At 51.1% G+C, this 21,010-nt stretch overlaps 1 protein-coding gene across 3 annotated transcripts in view; it reads right to left on the bottom strand.

Annotated features, from left to right (window-relative positions):
* Positions 1 to 711: 711 nt before the first annotated feature.
* Positions 712 to 21,010, bottom strand: part of HSF1 (heat shock transcription factor 1) — a 103,130-nt gene continuing 82,831 nt past the window's right edge. For 2 of the 3 annotated variants that reach the window (XM_065397823.1, XM_065397825.1), the window contains exons 8-14: positions 20,467 to 20,603; positions 18,285 to 18,515; positions 11,595 to 11,681; positions 5,485 to 5,590; positions 5,275 to 5,340; positions 2,839 to 2,908; positions 712 to 1,844 (exon numbers count right to left, since the gene is read on the bottom strand). In XM_065397823.1, the coding sequence (XP_065253895.1) occupies positions 1,639 to 1,844; positions 2,839 to 2,908; positions 5,275 to 5,340; positions 5,485 to 5,590; positions 11,595 to 11,681; positions 18,285 to 18,515; positions 20,467 to 20,603 (903 nt within the window). In that variant the 3' untranslated portion in view covers positions 712 to 1,638. The remainder of the gene's footprint in view (positions 1,845 to 2,838; positions 2,909 to 5,274; positions 5,341 to 5,484; positions 5,591 to 11,594; positions 11,682 to 18,284; positions 18,516 to 20,466; positions 20,604 to 21,010) is intronic. The other variant, XM_065397824.1, reaches the window with a different exon arrangement.

The following is a 21,010-nucleotide window of genomic DNA, read 5'->3' as shown; positions in this document are numbered from 1 at the left end:
CTGCCTGCAGAAGTCCCATGAGTTAAAGCATCACCACATTTTCTGTACAGCCAACAGAGAGACAAGCACCACATATGATTAACCACGACATTAACTACCGACAGAGGATAGAGAGGGAGGGAAGTTTTGAACACGCTCAACTTAACAATGCAATTTTTCTTTTATTGTTCTTATTAAAAAAGCACTCCTCAGAGGCGTGCAAGTGTCCAACACACGTCTGGCACGTCGACACGGGCTGAGCTGCACGCTCACCCCCAATGGGCTCGAAAACAGAAACATCCTTGAAAATTCATCCCTTAAACCTGGGGTGGGATTTCAGCAGGGAAACCACAACAGGGAATTTAAAGACACCCCCCCCCCAAAAAAAATAAACCCCAGATCGTCTATCACTCAAACCTGGAGCCATCCCCTGCTCTGCTGAGATGTGCCAGAGACCCCTGACTTCGGCATCTGCTGTTTTCTTTTGCTGAAGCTGGAAGCAGGAATGTCGGCTCTTATGGACACGGGTGGTAACAGCTCGAGCTACTGCTCGAAAGGCAGAGCACCCAGCACCAGGAGCCAGGCCCCACGCGTCGGTGTCCAGGGCTGCAAAGGGCAGTTACAGTGGAAGCCGAGCAGCTCTCGGGACCATGGCTAGTGCCTAGGACCTTCTCCGCCAGCTTCACTCCCCCAACACAGAGAGGACAGAAATAAAGCTTTGGACCACAGAAGCGCCGCCAGGTGAGAGGCCATTTGTTTTATAGATATTTGTATGTATATATATAGATATTTATATATACAGAGATAGATAGATAGAAGTGGCGCTTCTTCTCTCATGTAAAAATCCAAAATACAGTTTTTACTATTAACAATCTGAAGTGTAAATGTACAAATTTTTACTGCTAAGCAAAAACAACCAAACCAAACCAAAAAACAACACAAAGAAAAGAAACACACACGGAGCAAGAGAAAAGAAAAGAGGAAGTTCGGCTTCTCCGTGGCTGGGCTGGGGGAGCCGAGGGGCCCTGCCACGCACACACAGAGCAGCAGGGAGCGAACTGCGTGGCAGAGACCACCAAGGGACCCAGCCCATCAGCGCCAGGTTTAAAAAACACCAAGTCCACCTCACTGGGGGGAGGGGGTATTCCCCGCCGCAAAACCACAACCCCTTCTACATGTCCGGGAGCATCGTGCGGCCCTGCCGCCACGCCCCGTCTCCATGGCAAGGGCGACGCGCCTGCTGACCTTCGCCAACTGTTGGGACCTTGTGCAGGGCATGGCCGCCCCCCTCGCCTGGGGTGCAGAACGAAACACAATCTCACTTAGTGACTAGCTATTCTGTGACCACCCAGATCTCCCGCCTGCACTTCCAAGCCCCGGTGCCTGTCTAGCCTCTCTGGCCAGTCGGATGACAACCACAGCACAGGGATCGGCACTGCTCAGCCCCCGAAGACTGCCAACCTGGAGGAGCACTATACTGGGTGGCTAGAATCTAAAGCAGATTTCAAAACACCTCATTAAGCACACACACAAATGAAATCCTCACAGTGCCGGGGGAAGCAAACATGGACCGAAGGGTGTTTAGAGCTTTCAATGTCTGTGCAAAGCAAGGAGGTTGGTGGCTGGATTTCCCTTTACAGCGTATTCTCGCACTCAGCCTTAGGATACGGCAGGGTCCTTGGGTTTGGACTGCTCAGTCCCCGACAGGAGAGAGATGGTGGGGTCTTCGGAGTACTCCTCGCCATCGGTGAAATATGGCCCTTCCCCCAGCTCAAAGAAGATGGGCAGGTCTCCGCTCCCCATGTCGACAGCGCTCGAGTCCACCAGAAAGAGGGGCTGAGCTGTGTAGTGCACCAGCTGCTTTCCTGCAAGGAGACGGCTCGTGTTAGGAGGGGGGCTCTCAGTGGGGAGGAGGGACTCGCAGGCCCAGGGCCAAACGCGGGGGGGGGGGGGGGGAAGGAGACATTTGAGTGGCCTCTTAGCAAAGAGCTGAGCAGAATGTGAATGGGCTTTTCCAACAGGAACTGCTTCTCTCCCAGCCCCCGAGAGGCAGCTCAGGGACCCCCCGTGTTACAGCTGGGACCCGGGCACATGGCCGCTCAGCACATCTCTGGCTGAGCAGGAATCAGCGTGGAGGAGGGCCTGGTTCCCAGCTCAGACCCTAGAGCATGCTGTCTCTGGACTGGGGAGAAGGCATGCCCAGGGGGCTCGTGGGCCTCGCCCTTCAGCGGTGTGAGCAGCACATAGAGGGGCCTGCTTCTGAACCGGACTCTGCCCGGCAGGGCTGGCATGTCAGCAGGTAGCCAGCCGGGACCTGTCTCGCTCGTGCCATTGGGGGGAAGGAGAGGAGAGTACAGCTTCCGGGGGAAGGAAAGGGTGCGCACGGCAAGCTGAGAAGGAAGCAGCCCTGCAGTCACAGACAAGAGTCACCTGCAGTACAAGGAGGGGGATGAAGATTTAAAACGGGGAGAAAGATGGGAACTGGTTGGTGAAAACTCCGACGCCCGCTCAGAACGCACTGGGCACACGCCTCCAGGGAGCCATCCCCTGGCCCAGCTTGGGAAAGGGAAGGGGGACACGCAGGTTACCGCCAGAGGCTGCATGCCCAGCCAGGGTGGTGGTGGTGAGGGGAGAGCCAAGCCCCTGGGGAATACAGAGAACCAAGGGAGAGCCCCCACCTAGATGTCCGGGGCCTCCACCGAGAATCCCAAGCAGCGCAGTGACAATATGCACACCTAGATTTAATCATCAGTGTTTCTTTGAGAGAGTTGCTGCTGCCTGGAGAGATCCTGCCACTGGGCCTTGACCCCTCTGCTCACGGGTCACTAATGGGAGGATGCAGGGCAGGGGCCTTCTTACCCATGTCTGCTGTGCTGGCCTCTGTCTCAGCAGGTTTCTGCTGTTCCTGGGATGAGAGGAGATCCTGGATCTGTGGGGAGACAAGTTGGGCTGCTAAGTGCACCGCACAAGTCAAACTCCTTTGCACAGGGAAGGGACCTCTCCCTTGGCTACCTCAGGATAAGTGCACACACAGCTGTGGTTTGTAATCTGGAAGTGCCAGCAGGTGGGAGATGGGCATCAGCATTCAGAAGACTAAAATACACCTGGACCTAGGGAATAGCATCAGTGAGCTACTGCAGGCTCTGGTGAAGTCTGTTCAGCCTGCTCCAGTCTCCCGATGCCCAAGGCTGCCTTGTAGAACTGTACGGACCAGCTCTGCTTTTCATACAGATGTGGCCTGAGACCTGCAGTGCTCACCTTGATCTGAGCAGGAAGCCATATTGCATGCTGGGATCTGTAGTCGCCATGGGCAGCCCTCAGAACATGCTTGCAACAGAACATGTTTTATGCAAAGTCTTATTGTTACCAGTACGACAGGCAAGAGCACGCTTCACGTTGCTGGTGAATGGTCAGCGTGGCCTTTGGACACCAGCCCTGCAGTAAGAACTAGACTGGGCTGGGAAGGAGCAGTAGCTTTGTAGGGCTATAACAACAGGAGAGAAAGCCGCGGGAAATGGCAGAACGCCCCCGACGGTCCCAAACGTTCAAGTAACTGCCCCAGGGGGGGTAAAGAAAACTGGGTCATTAAGGCTTGACAGTCTCTGGGGGGAATCACTGCTAATCCCAGGACCAGACATGCTGCTGTGTTTGGATCAGGGGTTCTTCAACCTTTTCATAGTGTGGAAACCTGGTTAATGCAGGGACTGCCTCATGGGTTCATGGCCTGTCATGACTGCAGCAACTGCTTCCATGGAAAAGCCACCTTAGGAGGATGTTTAAATGTATATTTAGCTTCTTTTAACTCTATCTTGCAGTCAGAAGAAGCTGGCCCCATGTGCACACACCCAGCTCTCTGGACTCAATCCCACCACACTCTGGGAACCTGTGCAGCCGAGTCTGTCCCCAGCAGTGCAAAGGCAAAGTGAGGACAGGAGCAAATCAAATGTCCATCCCCGCGTTAGAGAAGAGAGAACTATGACATACTGCACATAAATCCGAACCACTTCGTTAGCTGAAGAGTTAAGCTGTAAATTTTAGAGGAGCCCAGTTAAAAGCCCATCAACAAATCTCACTTACAAATACTCAACAGCTTCCCTAAAAACGCAAAGGCTGGACAGTCTAGAAATGAACAGTTCAGGGATCCAACCCTACAGCCATATCATTCTTCCCTGTTCCTCACCATCCCGCCTGCCCTGCCCTGCCCCCAAGAATCCTAGCCACATCCCACCCGCTCCAGGCCCCCACCTCTTCCTCTACAGAGCAGCCCTTGCCGCAGAGCCAGCACTCAGCAGAAGGGCAGTTTAAATAATGTACAGAGTCAATGTTATAAACATGACACAGGTCTTTGTGATCCCCCAGCTCTCCCCCAGGAACACCCAGAGGCCCCCGTCCGACTCAGCCAGACATCTGGTGTTTGGGGCCAAGCCATTTTGGGGGTAGGAAGGTAGGAAAATGTTCAGAAAGGGAATGATGGATATTTGTGAAAGATCTTAATTGCAAAACCCCTTTTCTGAAGGTTACCAAACCTCCCAGACAAATCCTACCTGGCCTAGGAGAGCTCAGGGGATCTGGTCATTTTTGGGAGAAGTTACATGGAAGTTAAAAATGGATCTTATAGCTGTAAGTTAGGATCAGTCTGAACTATGGAGTGGCTACCACTGGCCCATTACATCCGGGTGAGCGCCTCTATCGCAGCATTGGGCCTGTGAGCATCTCAGGGCTGGGACTGGCTGTTCAGCACTGAGATGGGGGGAGGGGAGGAGGAAGGTAACTATCTTTTAGTGGAGCAACTTCTGTTGGGGAGAGAGACATGCCTTCGAGCTGCACAGAGCTCTTCTCTAGCACTGACACAGTGCTGGTGCCGAGCAGTACATACGCTAACAAATACTACAATACGCCGTGGAAATCACTGGAGTTTGCCTTTAAAGGAAACCTCTTCTGACAGAGGGAGGGTTTATGGAAACCACATGCAGTTCTATGGGCTTCAGTGCGGCTCAGTGCTGGGGCAGCAGGGCCGGCCTGAGAGATGACGTCTCAGCACCTACTTAGCGCAGCGTGAATGATGAGGCACATCTGCTCCCTGAACGAATCAGTCAGAGGAAGCCTTGGTGCTAACGGAATGATTTCCGCCTGGTGGAGACTCTCCCCCACACTGCGGCCTGGGGCTGGCCAGGACTCCCTTCAGAGCCTGTCAGGGCCTTCCTTTCACCAGGGGCAGGGGCTGCTGCTGAGCGGCACGAGGCGCTTTGTTCTGGCAGCTGTGTGTGCATGGAGGGATGTTTCACAGCTACTCACACTCGCAAGGCTGCTGTCCAGGTCAGGAAGGTTCATGTCTGTAACCGTCATTGAAGGGCTAAACAGCTGCCAAAGGAAAGAACGATTAGTGCAGGGAAGGAAAACACCCCAGACGCGCTGTGGAAATTCAGTGGATGCTGCCCTGACGCACATGGTACCGCGGGCCACAGCTCGGTCCCTGCTCTGGGAGGGAGGGTTCGAGATACTCACATCCAGCAGCGCACTAGTGTCCACACTGAAGCCGTGCGTGGTCAGCATGGTTTGGAGGTTATCCAGGTTGGAATCAATGGTATCCAGATGGTCATTTAGCTCATTCCTGTGTCACAGAAAGGAGAACACAGACCAGGTCAAGGTTAGCAGACTTCCTCTGAGCTCACACAGGGGACTCGCTCAACCTCTGTTAAACCTGAGCAGGAAAGCAGAGTCTGGACTCCTGGCTAATTACACACGTGTGCCAGCCTCCAATTCTGTCCTTGCCAGTGAGCTCAGCTATGCTGATCCACCACCGGAACAAGGCTGTCACCAGGCCTGTCCCTGCCGAGAGGGGGAAGGGCCAGCAACTCGGATGAGGACGAAACAGTGGGTGTCTTATGACACCACATATGGTTAATATTCCCAGAATGCACCAGGACTCCTAACACCATTTAGGACAGGGTCTCATTATACTCTGCACCTCTACAGCCGGATGCTTTGGACTCATTCTTTGGTCCAGGTACCTCAGTCTTGTCAGAGTCCTGCCATAGCTGATATGGGGCAAGGAGAGGGTAAAAGCCCTGCTGACATCAGTCTGGGGAAAGGTGGTTCCAAGAGCCCTCTACTGGTCTGATCAAAGCCCTGTCTGTGGAACGGGCACTGGAAAAGTCTCATGCCATCATAACAAAAGCTATTGATTTGCCCCATGACACTAAAGGTAACTGGAGTTGTTCCCACTCATCTGGGAAAGCAAACGTCCCAGCCTTTGCACAGCTCTGCATGGCTAACCGGCATGTGAGGATGTATGTATACGTACAATGTGTACAGCACAAGGTTCCCACTGAAATCATACCACAGTCATAATCTAACAGCAACAGCTCAGGATAACGGCTCAGTGCCAACCAGGTCAGGCAGACTGAGTGACAAACATGGTTGACTCTCCGGGCCCTGCCTTAGGGGAACCCAAGTCACCCCTAGGAGGTAGGTTGTTCTGGGAGGACTAGAGTTGAACTGACACAGACCTGGGTCTGGTAGATTTCACTGATGGTTACCTGGATAGCAAAAAGATGATAATCAAAGCTGAAGTGGGAACGAAGGAGTGGGGGGAGCTGGCTTCAATTCCTGAACATGAGCATTGGCCTGCTAAACCCAGGGTTGTGAGTTCAATCCTTGAGGGGGCCCTTTAGGGATCTGGGGCAAAAATTGATCCTGCTGTGAAGGCAGGGGACTGGACTCGATGACCTTTCAAGGTCTCTTCCAGTTCTATGAGACAGGTATATCTCCATATATTATATTATATTATATTATATTATATTATATTATATTATATTATATTATATTATTATTCTTGTTCCTTGATGTTCATACCATTGATGTTCCTGGTGTTCTAGAGTAGCTGGAGCAAACGGATGGCATAAATCTGCACGTTTCCCAGCTGCTTGGGTGCAGACGGGGATCACCTTCTCTCGGAAATACGCACGAATGCTGGGACTGCTCTTCTCAGGGCCTGTGCCTTGGGAACACTGGGCCGCGCAGAAGCCCACTGAGGTTAGTGGAGTTCAGTGGTAGATGTGACCCATCGTAGCTTCATCTGTGGGCCACGGAGACCCAGAGCATGAGCTCCTTTCCCAAGTGGATGGCACTCCATGTTGGGAGGGAGACATGGCGCTATTACTGCTCCTTGCACCAAGGAGCTGTATTTTGGGTTGATTCCTAGTGACATGCTGCTTGGAACCCAAGAAAAGCAAGGCCTGCCTGTTCAGGAGAGCGCTCCAAAGGTCTGCAATGGAAGTCTCAGCTCTAGCATGCTGGAAGCACGCTTGAACACATGGTTCCAGGTTCGATGAGCACCACCAGACTTTTTCGTCCTGTGAGGAATCTCACCGGCTCCTGGAGATGGTGACGGACGAGGACTGAAAACGTGTGGTGGGTCAATAAACTTTCAGGTGTCTTTAGTCCAGGTGTTCTGACAACACAGAGCCAGTGCTTGTCTGGAGCTCAGCTGAGGAGATGCACTCCTGGCGAATGAAGAGGAAGACAGCAGAGGAACACGTATATGTTGGGGGAGTGCAAAGCAAGCTCAGAAGGAGCCGTCATCCGTCATCTGCTCCACACTGCCTGTGTTGGCAGCATGATGCTATAAATGCCACTGAAAAGAGAGTGAAAAACTACACAAAAGCTACTTCTCCCTTCTCTCTGGAAACCTACACCTGGCTAGCGTTTGTTTCTCCAACTCCTGTGCCCAGGGAGTGTCCTGCAGAACAGAATACCTCCTTGGCCACTCCTAATATCTTTACAATTACCTCCCTTCAAGGAAAATAATGCTTCAAAGCTCTTGCAGTTAGAGTATCACCTGCCTGCAAAGAATGGTGACACCAACCACAGAACCAAGACTGTCTGTCATCACTGCTGGTAATGGACGCTGCAAATTCACATCTCCCAGCTAAGAAAATCTAACTGCAGAAATGATTACGCTGTCAGAATAACCACACACACCGACCGTAGGAACACTGCTAGGGGGCGCAGGAAAAGCAGGGCACAGACAAGGACCAAGAACACACTCCTCTCTTAGTTTCCCTGTATATATAACCAGGAGTCACAAAGAGATTTTGCAGTTCTTCCAAGGCCCAGGCTCTGCACATGCTCCACAGATAAGTCACTTACCTGTGTATGTTCCCCAAAGAGCGTACTCTGCACAGATTTCCAGCCCAGTCCTGAGGCCTTCAGTACATAGTACCGGGAATGCGCTGCAGGATTTGAGGTATTTCCAGCAACCCCAGTTAGAAAACAGCTTTGACTAGCATGGATTGGGGATGCCAAGGGTCACGAAGTGAGGAGGGAATGAAGCTATGACATTTGAACACAGCTAGTTTCTTTACTGCCAGGGGGCTTGGAGGGCAGACACACAGAGCAAGGAGTTGACCACGGTCACACAAGTCAGTGGCAAAACTAGGATTGGAATATTCAGGAGTTTCAAACCACTTCCAAACTCTTCCAGAGCAGCTTCTTAAAATCTCCCTGCAGCTCTTGGAGGAGAGAAAGGAATTCTGTCCCAGTGTTTTCTAACCTTGGTGATACAGCCTGGTTCTCCCACTGCTGACAGGTGAACCCCTCTTCCTGAACTCGGGCTCTGAGGTCTCTGAACTGCACTCTCCAGCTGGCTCTGACGCCAAACGCTCTGTGGCAGGGAGGGATAATGAGCAATGCACTCATACTCTGCTTCCTCAGTGTACTCCGGGTGGTAGGAAGAGGAGTCCACAACAACGCTTGCCTCCAAGGAAGATCAGAGGGAGGGCAGTGCATGTGGCCCTGAGAAGGATGGAGCTTTAAGAGTCTAGTAAGGTTTGCCCCGGTGTCTCGGTATCTCACCAACTCGAGAGGGATGGTCTGAGGGAACTCAAAAGAGGCAAGGGGGAGAGACACATGCTGACCTCTGAGTATGGGAGGGAGGTCAGAAGACTCCTTCCACAGTGCTGAAATGGGACTAGCTCCTGTTCAAGTCGGATCCTCTGGCGAAGAGGGGTCCTGATCCACACAGCTGGCAGAAAGAGCAATGTGCACACTTCCTGGAAACCGAAGAGCCAGAAGGAGCTGTGAGACACAGCAGCTGTCATCACTGTGAGCGCTGAGCGCCTGGAAGCGCAGGACTGCTGAGTGGAGACAGGGAATTCTGACATGAGGCAGAACACCCTGGAGGCTCAGGCTGGAGGCCATGTGACCCAGTAGTAAGAGCTATGAAACAACAGCTGCATTTTTGGAGAATGAACCAGACTAATATACAGTAGGTTTGTCTGTCCCCAGGTACATGAATCGCGGTGCAGAGAAAGCAGTTAAAAGCTAATGTAAAGAAGAAGGGGAATGATTTCAGGGATACAGATTTATACGCTTAAATGAACCATCAGAGGTTTCTTGAATGAAAGCTCTGGATATGGTTCACCAGTCACATTCTCCATTCACACACACTTTATAAAACAGTGCATCTTCACTGGAACCACTGCTAAGAGTCTCTCGTCTCTTTCTGTTCTGACTGCCAACTCCCTCATAAGAATAACAAACCTTTGCTGTACACCACACCTCACTCCAGCGCCAGCTCCTCAGCTCCCAGGGGCAGCCTGGCAGATAGAACACATGCTATCATGAGAGACCCTTGCTGTCTGATTTTCCGTCTGAGGAAGTGATGTGGGTTAGTGCATGCAGTGTGGTCTCTTTGTGTGGGCTGTTTTATAGTCTGAGAAGTAGCTATGTAAAAACAGCACCTTCTTATTCAACAGATCTGCTCTCTGTGGGCAGGTACGCGCATTGATGCTGGTGGTTCTACATCAGGGGTGGGCAAACTACGGCCCCTGAGGGCTTCGGATCTGGCCTGCGGGATTGCCAGCCCCGTGGCGCTGTGGGGCTAAGATGGGCTCCTGGCCTGCCCTGGCCCAGGGCCGCTCCCGGAAGCGGCCAGCACCACGTCCTGGCAGCCCCTGGGGGAGGGAGGGGGGCAGAGGGAAGGCAGGGAGCCTGCCATAGCCCCATTGTGCACTGCTGCCACACCGGAGCCGCTCCAGGTAAGCGGCGCTCGGCCAGAGCCCGCACCCCAAACCCCCTGCCGCACCCCTCCTGCACCCCAACCCCCTGTCCTGAGCCCCCAACCCCCTGCCCTGAGCCCCCTCCCGCACTCCGCACCTCCTGCACCCCAACCTCCTGCCCCAGCCCTACATTCATGGCCCTGCATACAATTTCCCCACCCAGATGTGGCCCTCAGGCCGAAAAGTTTGCCCACCCCCGCTCTACATACTATAGGAGAGCAAGTCGGATTACGTTCTGCCTCATGCACTGTCAGTGACGTTCTGATTGTAGGAGGCAGACAGAATGCAGCTTGCCTCAGTCCCCATGGTGAGTTTGCAGGGCTGGCAGGGCGAAAAAACCTCTTGACTTGTAAACAGAGCAAGTTTGGCTATGGCCAATAGCCCTGGGAGATAATTAAACACGTCCGCCCATTATGACAGCATCATAGTTGCTCTTTCTTTGCACTACAACTATACTTTTATATGTGTTGTGCTCAGCTAGCAGCTGCCTAATCTGCTTGTGTCTGCCACAAGACAATTTCCCTCTCCGATGTTCCGTTTGCTGGCAGCAATAAGACAGGCCAGACTGTGGCAATCTATCTAACGTCACACCGAGGAGGCTGTATCTCTCTTGCATCTACTCTACGGTCTCATGAACAACGCCGTGGTACATGGGGATGGCTGCAGTGGGGAGGTTCATTGTTCCTTCACTAGTGTATGAAATCATTCAAGCCCTGGGCTCACACTGGATTCCATGAACTGATTCATGCTTCGTATGGCTGAATTTCACACAGGCGAAAGATGCCAGCTTGGCAGCTGTCAGGCCTCTGGTCCTGCAGCAGAGCCAGTCTCTGGGCAATCTAACGAGCACGTTCGAGCTACACTAGGCTGCCTGATTGGCGGGCAGAGTCAGCAGACCAGCTCTTAAGCCCAGCAGCAGCACCAGTTCGGTAGCTGCTCAAAGCATTTGCTCATGGCTGTGATATCTCCTGTGCCTGCTTATTTCTAGCCATTGCTCCTGGCTTGGCCCCAACCTTGCTGCTGTCTTGCCTCACTCCAGATAACCCGGCTCTGACTCTAGGCCCCCGTTCCTAACTCCCAAAGATCCTTGACTCTGGCCCCTGACCTCCGACTTCCGCTCTGACCGTGGGCTCCTATTCCGGGATACCGATGACTGCTCCAACCCCAAGGAACGACCACCCAAGTTCCAGTCCCCGAGAGCAGCTCTTACGGCCGTCTCTGTCATCCACAAAAGAGATAGAGCATCAGCAACATCAATACAGGCTTCCCTGCACCACCCTGCCAAGACCACCCGGAGGGATGAGAAGGGAGTTTAGTCTCCACGGCCCATTCAAGACTTAGCCTCTATGTGGAGTTGGCCAACAAGGCTGCCATTTAGTGCCAATTTTGGTAGTGTTGTTTTGTGATATGGACTCCAAAGAACTGCTTCTAAGCTAGTTCCTGTAGGGAAAGCTGACCTCAAAGCAAGGACAGCTCTCTGTTTAGCACAGTGTTCCCCTGCTTTCTTGCCCAGGACTGCAATGCCTCGGGACATCAGGCTATTGAAATGCTAACCCTTGCTGTGATCTGCAATGAAGTGAGGAAGAGGAAGAACTGGGGAAAAGACGAGTGACTTCTGACATCTGCGGAGTGCGAGTCAAACTGAAAAATACAAAGAGAAGAGGAATGCTAGATTCAAAAGACTCAGAATCAGACACTTTCAGGAATGAAACATTTGTTACTTTCAAAGGCAAGAACAGTTAATCAACCATGCTCCTGTGCTTTAGCTAAAGTGGCATGCATTGCACTGCCCCCAAGTTATCGTAGGGCTTTCCAGCAATTCCAAGGCTGAGACAAAATTGTTATTAACGATAAAAACCACAAATGAACATTCCCCGCAAAAGAAAGCCAGAGGACAGCACAATTCCATCACAGCCATGCTCAGTTAGAAGGTTCTCAGCCAGACAACTACTTCTGAGGTGGTTCTGCTGTACCTCAGGGGTGGCTAAGGGCTGTACTGGGGCATTCTAACTCATGGATCATAGTCTCTGTCATCTTTCAGATGGACCTGCGACCCCCTGAGAACACAGGGCACAGCGTGTGAGGCTCCATTTTAATCTGAATGGATGGTGGCTTGGGGCAAGATGGGCTGTAGTCTCCCTGGGATATAGCTCTACGTTACTGTTACACATGGCAGCATCCTTCTCCATTCAAAAGGCTTTGGCTCTTGAGAAGTTGCTTTTGTGGCCCTCAGCTGGGTAAAGTTTGGGCACGTACTGAACTTCGCTCTCAGCTTTCCCTTTATAACATGCATCGCAGTGTAGCCACCGGCAGCTGAAACATGGAGATACGGCATTCTTGTACTCTGGGGTGGCCAAAATGTGACCTGCAGATTTCTACAAGTATGATCGCTCGTGGCTTGCCTGGATCAAGACGAGGCATCGCATGCTGGAACCTACAGTCTTGTGGGCTGCAGCTCTCTACTAAAGATGAGGGCAAATGAAACTTGCTCCATGCAATGGAAATTAGCTGTTGCTGTAGGATTCCTGGCAAGCTGCCACTGCCTTATTCAGTGCAGGAGTCTGAGCACCCCTGCTGTACGTTAAGGTCCCCTATCATCACTAAACCTTTGCCTTGACACATGCAAACTCTTGGGAGCCTAAGAGAAGCCTCATGGAAAGGGCGCTGAGCTACGGCCTACCCTGGGTATAATGCAGGCGTTTCACTCGCGCATGCAGCTCTTTTGGTCTCACAGGCTGGGGAGTGAGCACTGAATGGTGAACTCTGCCCACAGGTCGGGACCCCAGGAGAGACGGAGTCACTTAGCACAGCACATTGAGCAGACTGACGTCGGGTCTGACCTCCCCCTGGGGACATGTTAAACATTGTGTGGCCCATTTAATGCAGCCTACTCCCAACATTTCAGGTAGCAGCTCACCCATTTTTATTCAGAATCTCAACCTGACTCAGGCATTGGCTTCAACACCTTCCCGCTGGGCATCCTGGCCTTTGCTGGAACCCTACTGATGCTCTGCTCACGCAGCCTGGGGGGGGGGCTTGTGTGTAATTCTGGTACTAGGGAAAATGAGGCTCAGGTCTTGGTATCGGAAGAAAACTCACCTGTCTGAGGTTATATAGCTCTGAAATAACAGCAGATGAGGTGTCCACTTACGCAGAGGAACTCAAACGCATACAGGGTGCTGGGAGGCACAGGAGCAAAGGCAAATGCCATCCAAACCCAGATACATGTGGGCATTGCAAAATAAATGGGCCTCCCCTTTTATTATTTATACGTAGCTTGTCGGCTCTTCGGGACAGAGCGTCTCTATTTATCTGTGTCCAGCACAATGGGGCACTGGCCTAGGGCACTGCCACGCTATTGCAAGAGAGATAGTATTATCTTAAAAATGAACATGGCAGATGAGTTCTGAGTGATGGGGTGCTCTGGGATTCCTCGCTGGCTGGGAAATCTGACTGGCCGGAGTCCTTCATTTTGTCATGCTCTCTAATGGAGCTTCCCAGATGCAAACAGATGAGGTGAGCAAAGCGTTACCTGCAGGTTAATAACAAGTCAGACAGGGAGAGACCTAGAGGAAGAGGCAGCGTATGTTCCTCACTCAAATAAGCCTGGGACGGGTGTGTGTCTCGCTTGCCACTGAGGCAGAGTTCAGAGACGCTCTGTGTTCTTTGCCTGCCCCTTCAGAGCCTGCGGCCCAGTCTGAATGAGTCAGAAGCACGCGTCAGCTGTCACTTTTACTGCACGTCCAGCTCTTTTAAATGGTTGTGTTTACAGCTTTTGTTGAGCCGCCTGTCTGTGCTTAAAGACAACTGGGACTGCCCATTTGACTTTGTGCATAAACGGGTTGCAAGGATTCTAACCTAGTGCTCCCTAGCGACAAGTCTGCCCCCAGGCCGAGACGTGGGGCAAAGCCTGCATTTTCTGACTCCTTGCAACACAGATGGTCTGAACATGGGCCTCAGAGTTCCACAATGCAGCTAACGGTCCCACATCCTTATTATGGGGGTGGGGGCAGCCTTGAGAGACTACAGAGCCCAACATGCAATGCTCCATCTTGAGTTCAGCTGCTTTCCACTACTACTAGGACAGGACACTGGATGCTGGGGACGCTCATCTCCTGATATCCCCTCTCCATTACAGAGCATGGCTGCAACCAGCTCCAATTCACACAAGTTAAGTGCAGTCCTTAGACTCCTGGCAAGTGGCCATTGTGGTCCTCAACTGGGCAAAATATGGCTGCTCCTGTCCTGGCCAAAGGTGGAAGAGCCCACAGAAAACATTATACATTACCGAGGCATCTGTAGGCACTCCATAATGTAAGGCTGAGTTCAATGTTTCAGTGGAAGTGGGATTTTAATCTGCTACGAGTGAACATGAAAAGAAATGTGATCCCCGCTCAATCTTGGGGCCAGGAACATGTTCTGTGAAAGCTTGAAGTGACTCAGTTTTGTAGTTTAGGGGCTTGAATCACTTAGAAACTAAACTTTTAAAAACCTGTAAAGCTGGTTTTGACCCGGTTTTGGATCCCTCCCACTTATAAATGACTTAATGTCACAGTTCAGACTTCCAGGAGACCTAGATCTAAGCAAAATTACAAACTCTTCCTCTTACCACACATCCATTGCGAAGGCTATACCATCCATAGACCAAGACAGACTCAAATTAGTGATGCATACATTGGAGAGTTTGTAAGTATGTTTGCAGGTCAAAATTAAAGTTGTTATTGGAACTTGTTAATAAAGTTGTTAATCAAGATCTGAACTGTAAGAGTAAGAAAATATTTATTTAAATCACTGGAATGGGTAATTTCCAGTCTCTTTAATACCTACATTTTTGATGGTATTTGTTATCGTTCTGTATTTTGCATATGGAGTATTTGAAATTACTTCAGAAGCCTTAACTCTAAGCTAACATTTTCTTGGTGGGGAGTAATTATTACTAATGAAAGCAGAGCGTTTGATTGATTTGATTTCATCTGGAATACTGTGTGCAGTTCTGGTCTCCCATGTTTAAGAAGGATGAATTCAAACTGGAACAGGTTCAGAGAAGGGCGACTAGGATGATCCGAGGAATGGAAAACCAGTCTTATGAAAGGAGACTCAAAGAGCTTGGCTTGTTTAGCCTAACCAAAAGAAGGCTGAGGGGAGATATGATTGCTGTCTATAAATATATCAGAGGAATAAATACCAGGGAGGGAGAGGAATTATTTAAGCTCAGTACCAATGTGGACACAAGAACAAATGGATATAAATTGGCTATCAGGAAGTTTAGACTTGAAATTAGACGAAGGTTTCTAACCATCAGAGGAGTGAAGTTCTGGAACAGCCTTCCAAGGGGAGTAGTGGGGGCAAAAGACATATCTGGCTTCAAGGCTAAGCTTGATAAGTTTATGGAGGGGATGGTATGATGGGATAGCCTAATTTTGCCAATTAATTGATCTTTGGCTATTAGCGGTAAATATGCTCAATGGCCTGTGATGGGATGTTAGATGGAGTGGGATCTGAGTTACTACAGAGAATTCTTTCCTGGGTGTCTGGCTGGTGAGTCTTGCCCACATGCTCAGGGTTTAACTGATCGCCATATTTGGGGTCGGGAAGGAATTTTCCTCCAGGGCAGATTGGCAGAGGCCCTGGGGGTTTTTCGCCTTCCTCTGCAGCGTGGGGCCCAGGTCACTTGCTGGAGGATTCTCTACACCTTGAAGTCTTTAAACCATGATTTGAGGACTTCAATGGCTCAGACACAGGTTTGATACAGGAGTGGGTGGGTGAGATTCTGTGGCCTGCATTGTGCAGGAGGTCAGACTAGATGATCATAATGGTCCCTTCTGACCTTAAAGTCTACGAGTCTATGATTTGGCCTTGAACTGCCTGACACCTGCCCAAGTTGACACCAGTCAGAATGACATCAAGACTGCCAGATTCAGAAGACACCCCAGGAACCAGATTCACCGGGAAACGTTTAGCAGTGTCAGAGAATGATTACAGAAACCCACCTGTCTCTTGTATGAACCCTGACAAGAAGTGATATGTAGACAAACAACCTGAATGGCCTTGTGCTTCAAGCACACGGCAGGACAGAATTCTGCATGATTTCCAGAGTAGAGGATACACTGAATTTGGGTTGAACTCTGTAAGAACTTCTGATCTCCTGCTCTGGATAACATTACTCTTTTGCTGTTCGGCTGGCCCATCAGTACGTGCTGGCAGAACAAAGCCGGGGGAAAAGGAGACCTGGGCATGTTCGCAGAGTGGTTGGACAAGTAGGAATGTAGCAGGTTCACAACCTGCTGGGGAAGCGACTACAGCTTCAGTGCTATCTCTGCACTCCATAGATATAAGAACAATCAGATTCTTTAAGGGTTCTGTTTTGGGCCTCCCTCATGTGGCTCTAAAATACACTGAAGACTTGAAAGCAGTGAAGAGCCTGGAGCTCATCAGGTGACTAGAAATGAGGTCTCACCTCAGGACAGTAAGCTGAGTGAGTCCCCATGACCGACCTGGCCTGAGAGCTCTCTACCACCCCCTGGTGCTCTGAAACCAAATTTACTTTTTCAAAATTGTTTTTGCCACTTGGAAAGGGACTATGCTCTGGTGTTCACACAGAGATGAATAGATGCCAAGGCCAGAAGGGACCATTGTGATCCTCCAGTGTAATGCAGGCCAGAGACTGGCCCCAGAATAATTCCTAGAGCAGATCTTTTAGAAAAACAGCCCGTCTGGATTTAAACATTCCCCACCACAACCCTTGGGAAATGGTTCCAACGGTTAATCACTCTCACTTAAAAATTCACACCTAATTTCTAGTCTGAATTCGTCTAGCTACAATTTCCAGCCACTGGAGCATGTTAGACCGTTCTCTGCTAGATGGAAGAGCCCGTTATTTGCTCCCCACGTAGATACGTACAGACTGGGATCAAATTACCCTGTATCCTTCTCTTTGTTAAGATAAAGAGAAGGGGGGAAGGGATAGCTCAGTGGTTTGAGCATTGGCCTGCTAAACCCAGCATTGTGAGTTCAATGCTCGAGGGGGCCACTTAGGGATCTGGGGCAAAATCAGTACTTGGTCCTGCTAGTGAAGGCAGGGGGCTGGACTTGATGACCTTTCAAGGTCCCTTCCAGTTCTAGGAGATAGGATATCTCCATTAATTTATTTATTTATAAATAGATTGAGTTCCTGGAGTCTCTCACGCTAAGGCAGGCAGAGGGCCGTGATGCTGATACTCTGCTCTCCCTACAGCACAGACTACCGAGAGAGTAGGAGACACTTGGGATTGGGTAAGGATTTTGCTCTGCTTTTTGACCAATGGATACTTGTCAAACACATTCTAGTTTATTGTCTCTAAACCTGGTGTTAGGTTTCTGAACTCTGCTTGGTGATGCAGGCAGGGGACCCCAAAGCTCAGCGAACTATTGCCTAGCAACGATCCATCTGCCATCCAGGGAGTCCAGCATGTTTAGTGGCAACCTGAATCCAGGAGTGGTAATGAGGCCGAGTGGGGGAGCTAGAGGAGCAATCCTAGGTGGCTCCGCAAGGCGTCTTCCTGTAGTCACACCAAGCAGAGCGGTGACAAGCAAAGGCAGGAGACAGCGCAGAAGCAGCCCCACAGCAGGAGTGGCCAAAGTGCAGTCCACTGGTGAAATGCTGCTCACAGCAGCTCTCCTCTTTATATGGAGGTAAAGCCCATAGAGACTTCAGTTCCCAGCATGCACTTCTCCATCTTGATCCGAATGGAAGGATGCTCGCACTGCATGCCTCACAGGCTCCCAAGAGGAAGTGGGAGCTGCAATCTACCTGGTTCTGTACCGGTGACGTCCTGCGGCCCTATGCTGGGTCGTCTGAGCACTGCTGGCTTTACAGTGGCTGACTTGTACCCTGTCGGAGTGGGCAATCTGAACGCAATGATTTTATTTAGCTAAATAACTCTACCCCTTTTTCTCTGGCGTTCCTGGTACCTGTACCCCTGCCTGCAAGGGGTCATGTCCCCTGGATCGGGGGTTAAATCACTGTGTGGGGCCAGGTGACGGCCTGAACTCACTGCCCCTAGAAGAGCGGCAATAGGAAAGCAAAATAAACTCCACACTGGCTATTTGCATCCAGGACAGCGATGGGATCTGCAGGGCACTCAGAGACATTGCAATGCTGGTTTCCAGGAAGCCAGTTACTAGCAATTTAAACACTTTACTAGCGGAGCTGTAACGTGGCCAACTGGGCCCAGGCACGCGCCGGAGTCCTGGCACAGTACTTACTTGTCGAGGCAGGCAATGCTGAGGCACTTTTCTGGGGGCTGAGGCTGCGTGGTGCTGTCGCTGGCAGCGGCCGTGGTGTTGGGTTCATTCTCCTGGAGGATGGAGTCAATGAAGGTGGAGGGAGACAGAGGGGTTTCAACAGCAGGAGGGTTCCCAGGGCTGGCCTCCTCTATCTGGGGGCTGGGGGTGGGACTGGGGGGTTCTTCTTTGATACGGACCACAGGGCTGCTCCTTGGAGAAACAGAAAGAGAATGGTCACCAAGGCAGCAATGGTCTGCCAGTCCCTGCTCTCCGCATGGCACGCAGACAAGTCCCAGTGCCAGACACCGCCTCCCTCAGAGTGCTGGTCCCTGAAACAGGATTAGCCAGAACTAAGGTGGTGAACTAAGGCAAAGTGTTTTCCTCTGGTTGTGCCCTAGAGCAAACCCCTGGCGTGAGTGCCACAGGCTGCCAGGCGCTCTCTTTCCAACCCCCATAGCTGTGACTTTGGTAAGTGCATCAATCTAAGACCAGGCCTACACAGATTGACTCGCAGTTTAATTATTTTGCTTAGGGGTGTGATTATTTTCATAAATAAATAGTTTCATTGATACAACCCCTAGTATATATGGAGTTACACCAGTATAAATGCATATACCAGAACAGCTTATTCTCCTACTCTATGGGAGTAAGCTATCCCGGTCTAAGCACTACCATACCGATATGGATAGTAGTGGTATGTGTAGACAAGGCCTGAGATCCACTCGCTCCCTAAGAGCACTGTCATTGCTTCTTGGATTCTGTGCTTTTATGCGAGGGATGATGGCTTCTCTGGCCAGCCCTAATTCTGCAGCTGGAAATCCCCTTCCGCACCCCAACTGACTGAATTAGGGTGTGAGTGGTTCAAATAGCCCTCTGGAAGGGACAGCAGCGAGAAAAGAACAAATAAAAGGCCAATTAAGCAAACATACGGTCTATATTTAAGGGAGAGCGTTCCCGGCGGAGGTGTATGCAAGACAATAAATAACATTTGTGTGCGATTCAGCACTGCAGGGGAGGCGCCAGCGCCAAGAATAGACTGTTCGAGGAGATGAACAGGTGCTAAAGCACGGAGGACATTTCTTGCTGGGGAAGCTCAGGCCTCTGACATCTCGCTGGGCAGGGGTGGCAGGGAATAGAAGCTTAAAGGCCGAGCTACAAGGGAACAGTGATGGAGGCATACAGGGCTAAGAGCAGCGCTCAGTGGAATCAGTGGGCATCATACACACAGAGCTCAGGGCGGGATTTGGCTGAGTATCTATGATGACTCCTGTGTGCCTTGTGGCAGGAGACAGTCTGACTTTTCTGGGTTGGGACTGGCTGGAAGCTTCTTGCTGTCCAAGGTCAGATACATTTGCTTCAGGTGTTCAGCCTCCCTGCCCTGCTGTATGGCGATGGACCCAGTCACTGTCTCTCCGAGGAGGAGGAGTAACTTGGAAAGAAAGGGAACTGCTTTTTAACCCACGCCCTCCTACACTGGGAGCGTGGACTGCCAAGGCGAGCATTTACCCTGCCCCATAGTCAGGAGTGCCGATACTTCACTCATTCCAGTCACCGAACAAGCAGGTCAGTGCTTCCCCGTGGCCTGAGAGGACAGCACGATAACTGTTCCAGAACAGCAGTGTTCAGGCTGCATCTACACTACAGAGCTTCTGCTGCTCTAGCCCCCTCGCAGAGCTGCACCGTAGACTGACACCCGGAGCTCTCCGGCCAGTGGAGGAACACCACCTCCCTGAACAATGTTAGCTACGCTGGCAGAAGCACTCTTCTGTCGCCATAGCTGAGTCTGCACTGGGGGGTTTGCCAACCCAGCTGTAGCGCTAGACGTTGTGGTTTTTCCCACCCCGGTCCGACACAGCTTTGCCAGGATAAATGTTAAGTGTAGACCAGGACTCTGATTAGATCAAGGAAACAGGAGTGAATTTGGCATCTTCCAATAATCAAACAAAAGATTGAAACTAAAACAAGAACCTGTGGGGCAAGCAGTGTCCTGAGTAAGAAAGGGCTGAAGGACCTGGTCTGATTCCCAGCAGCCTCAGGCTCTAAGGGAATGCCTCCCTAACACAGCAGCTCCAAGGGCGACGCTGGTTTCTTGCTGCAACTCCCGACTGCGAGAGACCCACACTCGAGCTGGTGTTCCATAACCCAAACTCCACACAGATACCTTTCATCGAGACTGCCACTGGGGGAAGCTGAGGGGCTGGACTGGGCTAGTTCCGTCACGTCGGAGATAATGGGACCAGAGTTGGCTGAAGAATCCGGGGAGTACAGATTGGAGCCGCTGTACGCCGGGGAAGAAGCCTGAAATAACAATCAGAGCATTAGTGAAGTCATGTGATAGGCACACATGCATAGTCCCATTGCCAGGCACGCAGCCTGTGAGAGGGAGGTGCAGGAATTGCCACGGTGAGTAAGAGTACAGAGAGCTCACAGCCGATTGTGAGGACGAAGACGGGGGGCCTATCTCAACAAAAGCCCGTGCTGGCAGTCTCCAGCATTCAAAAATCAGGGTGTTGCCCTAAAAATCATTAAACTGACTTAAAACTTATGAGATCTTTAAAGCACACAACATGTTGGGTTCTTTCTGGAGTTTGGGCCTTTAGGGTTCACACATTTTTCAATTTTTCTCTGCAACCAAGAGAGCTAAAAGCTTCCTTTTATGTTTCGATGCCAGCTGAGATTCTCACATAATTCACCTGCCTCAGGGA

Source organism: Emys orbicularis, chromosome 2, assembly GCF_028017835.1.
Source record: "Emys orbicularis isolate rEmyOrb1 chromosome 2, rEmyOrb1.hap1, whole genome shotgun sequence".
NCBI lineage: Eukaryota > Metazoa > Chordata > Testudines > Emydidae > Emys > Emys orbicularis.
Note: the sequence above shows the minus strand (reverse complement) of the source record. Positions and strands in the feature narration are given on the sequence as shown.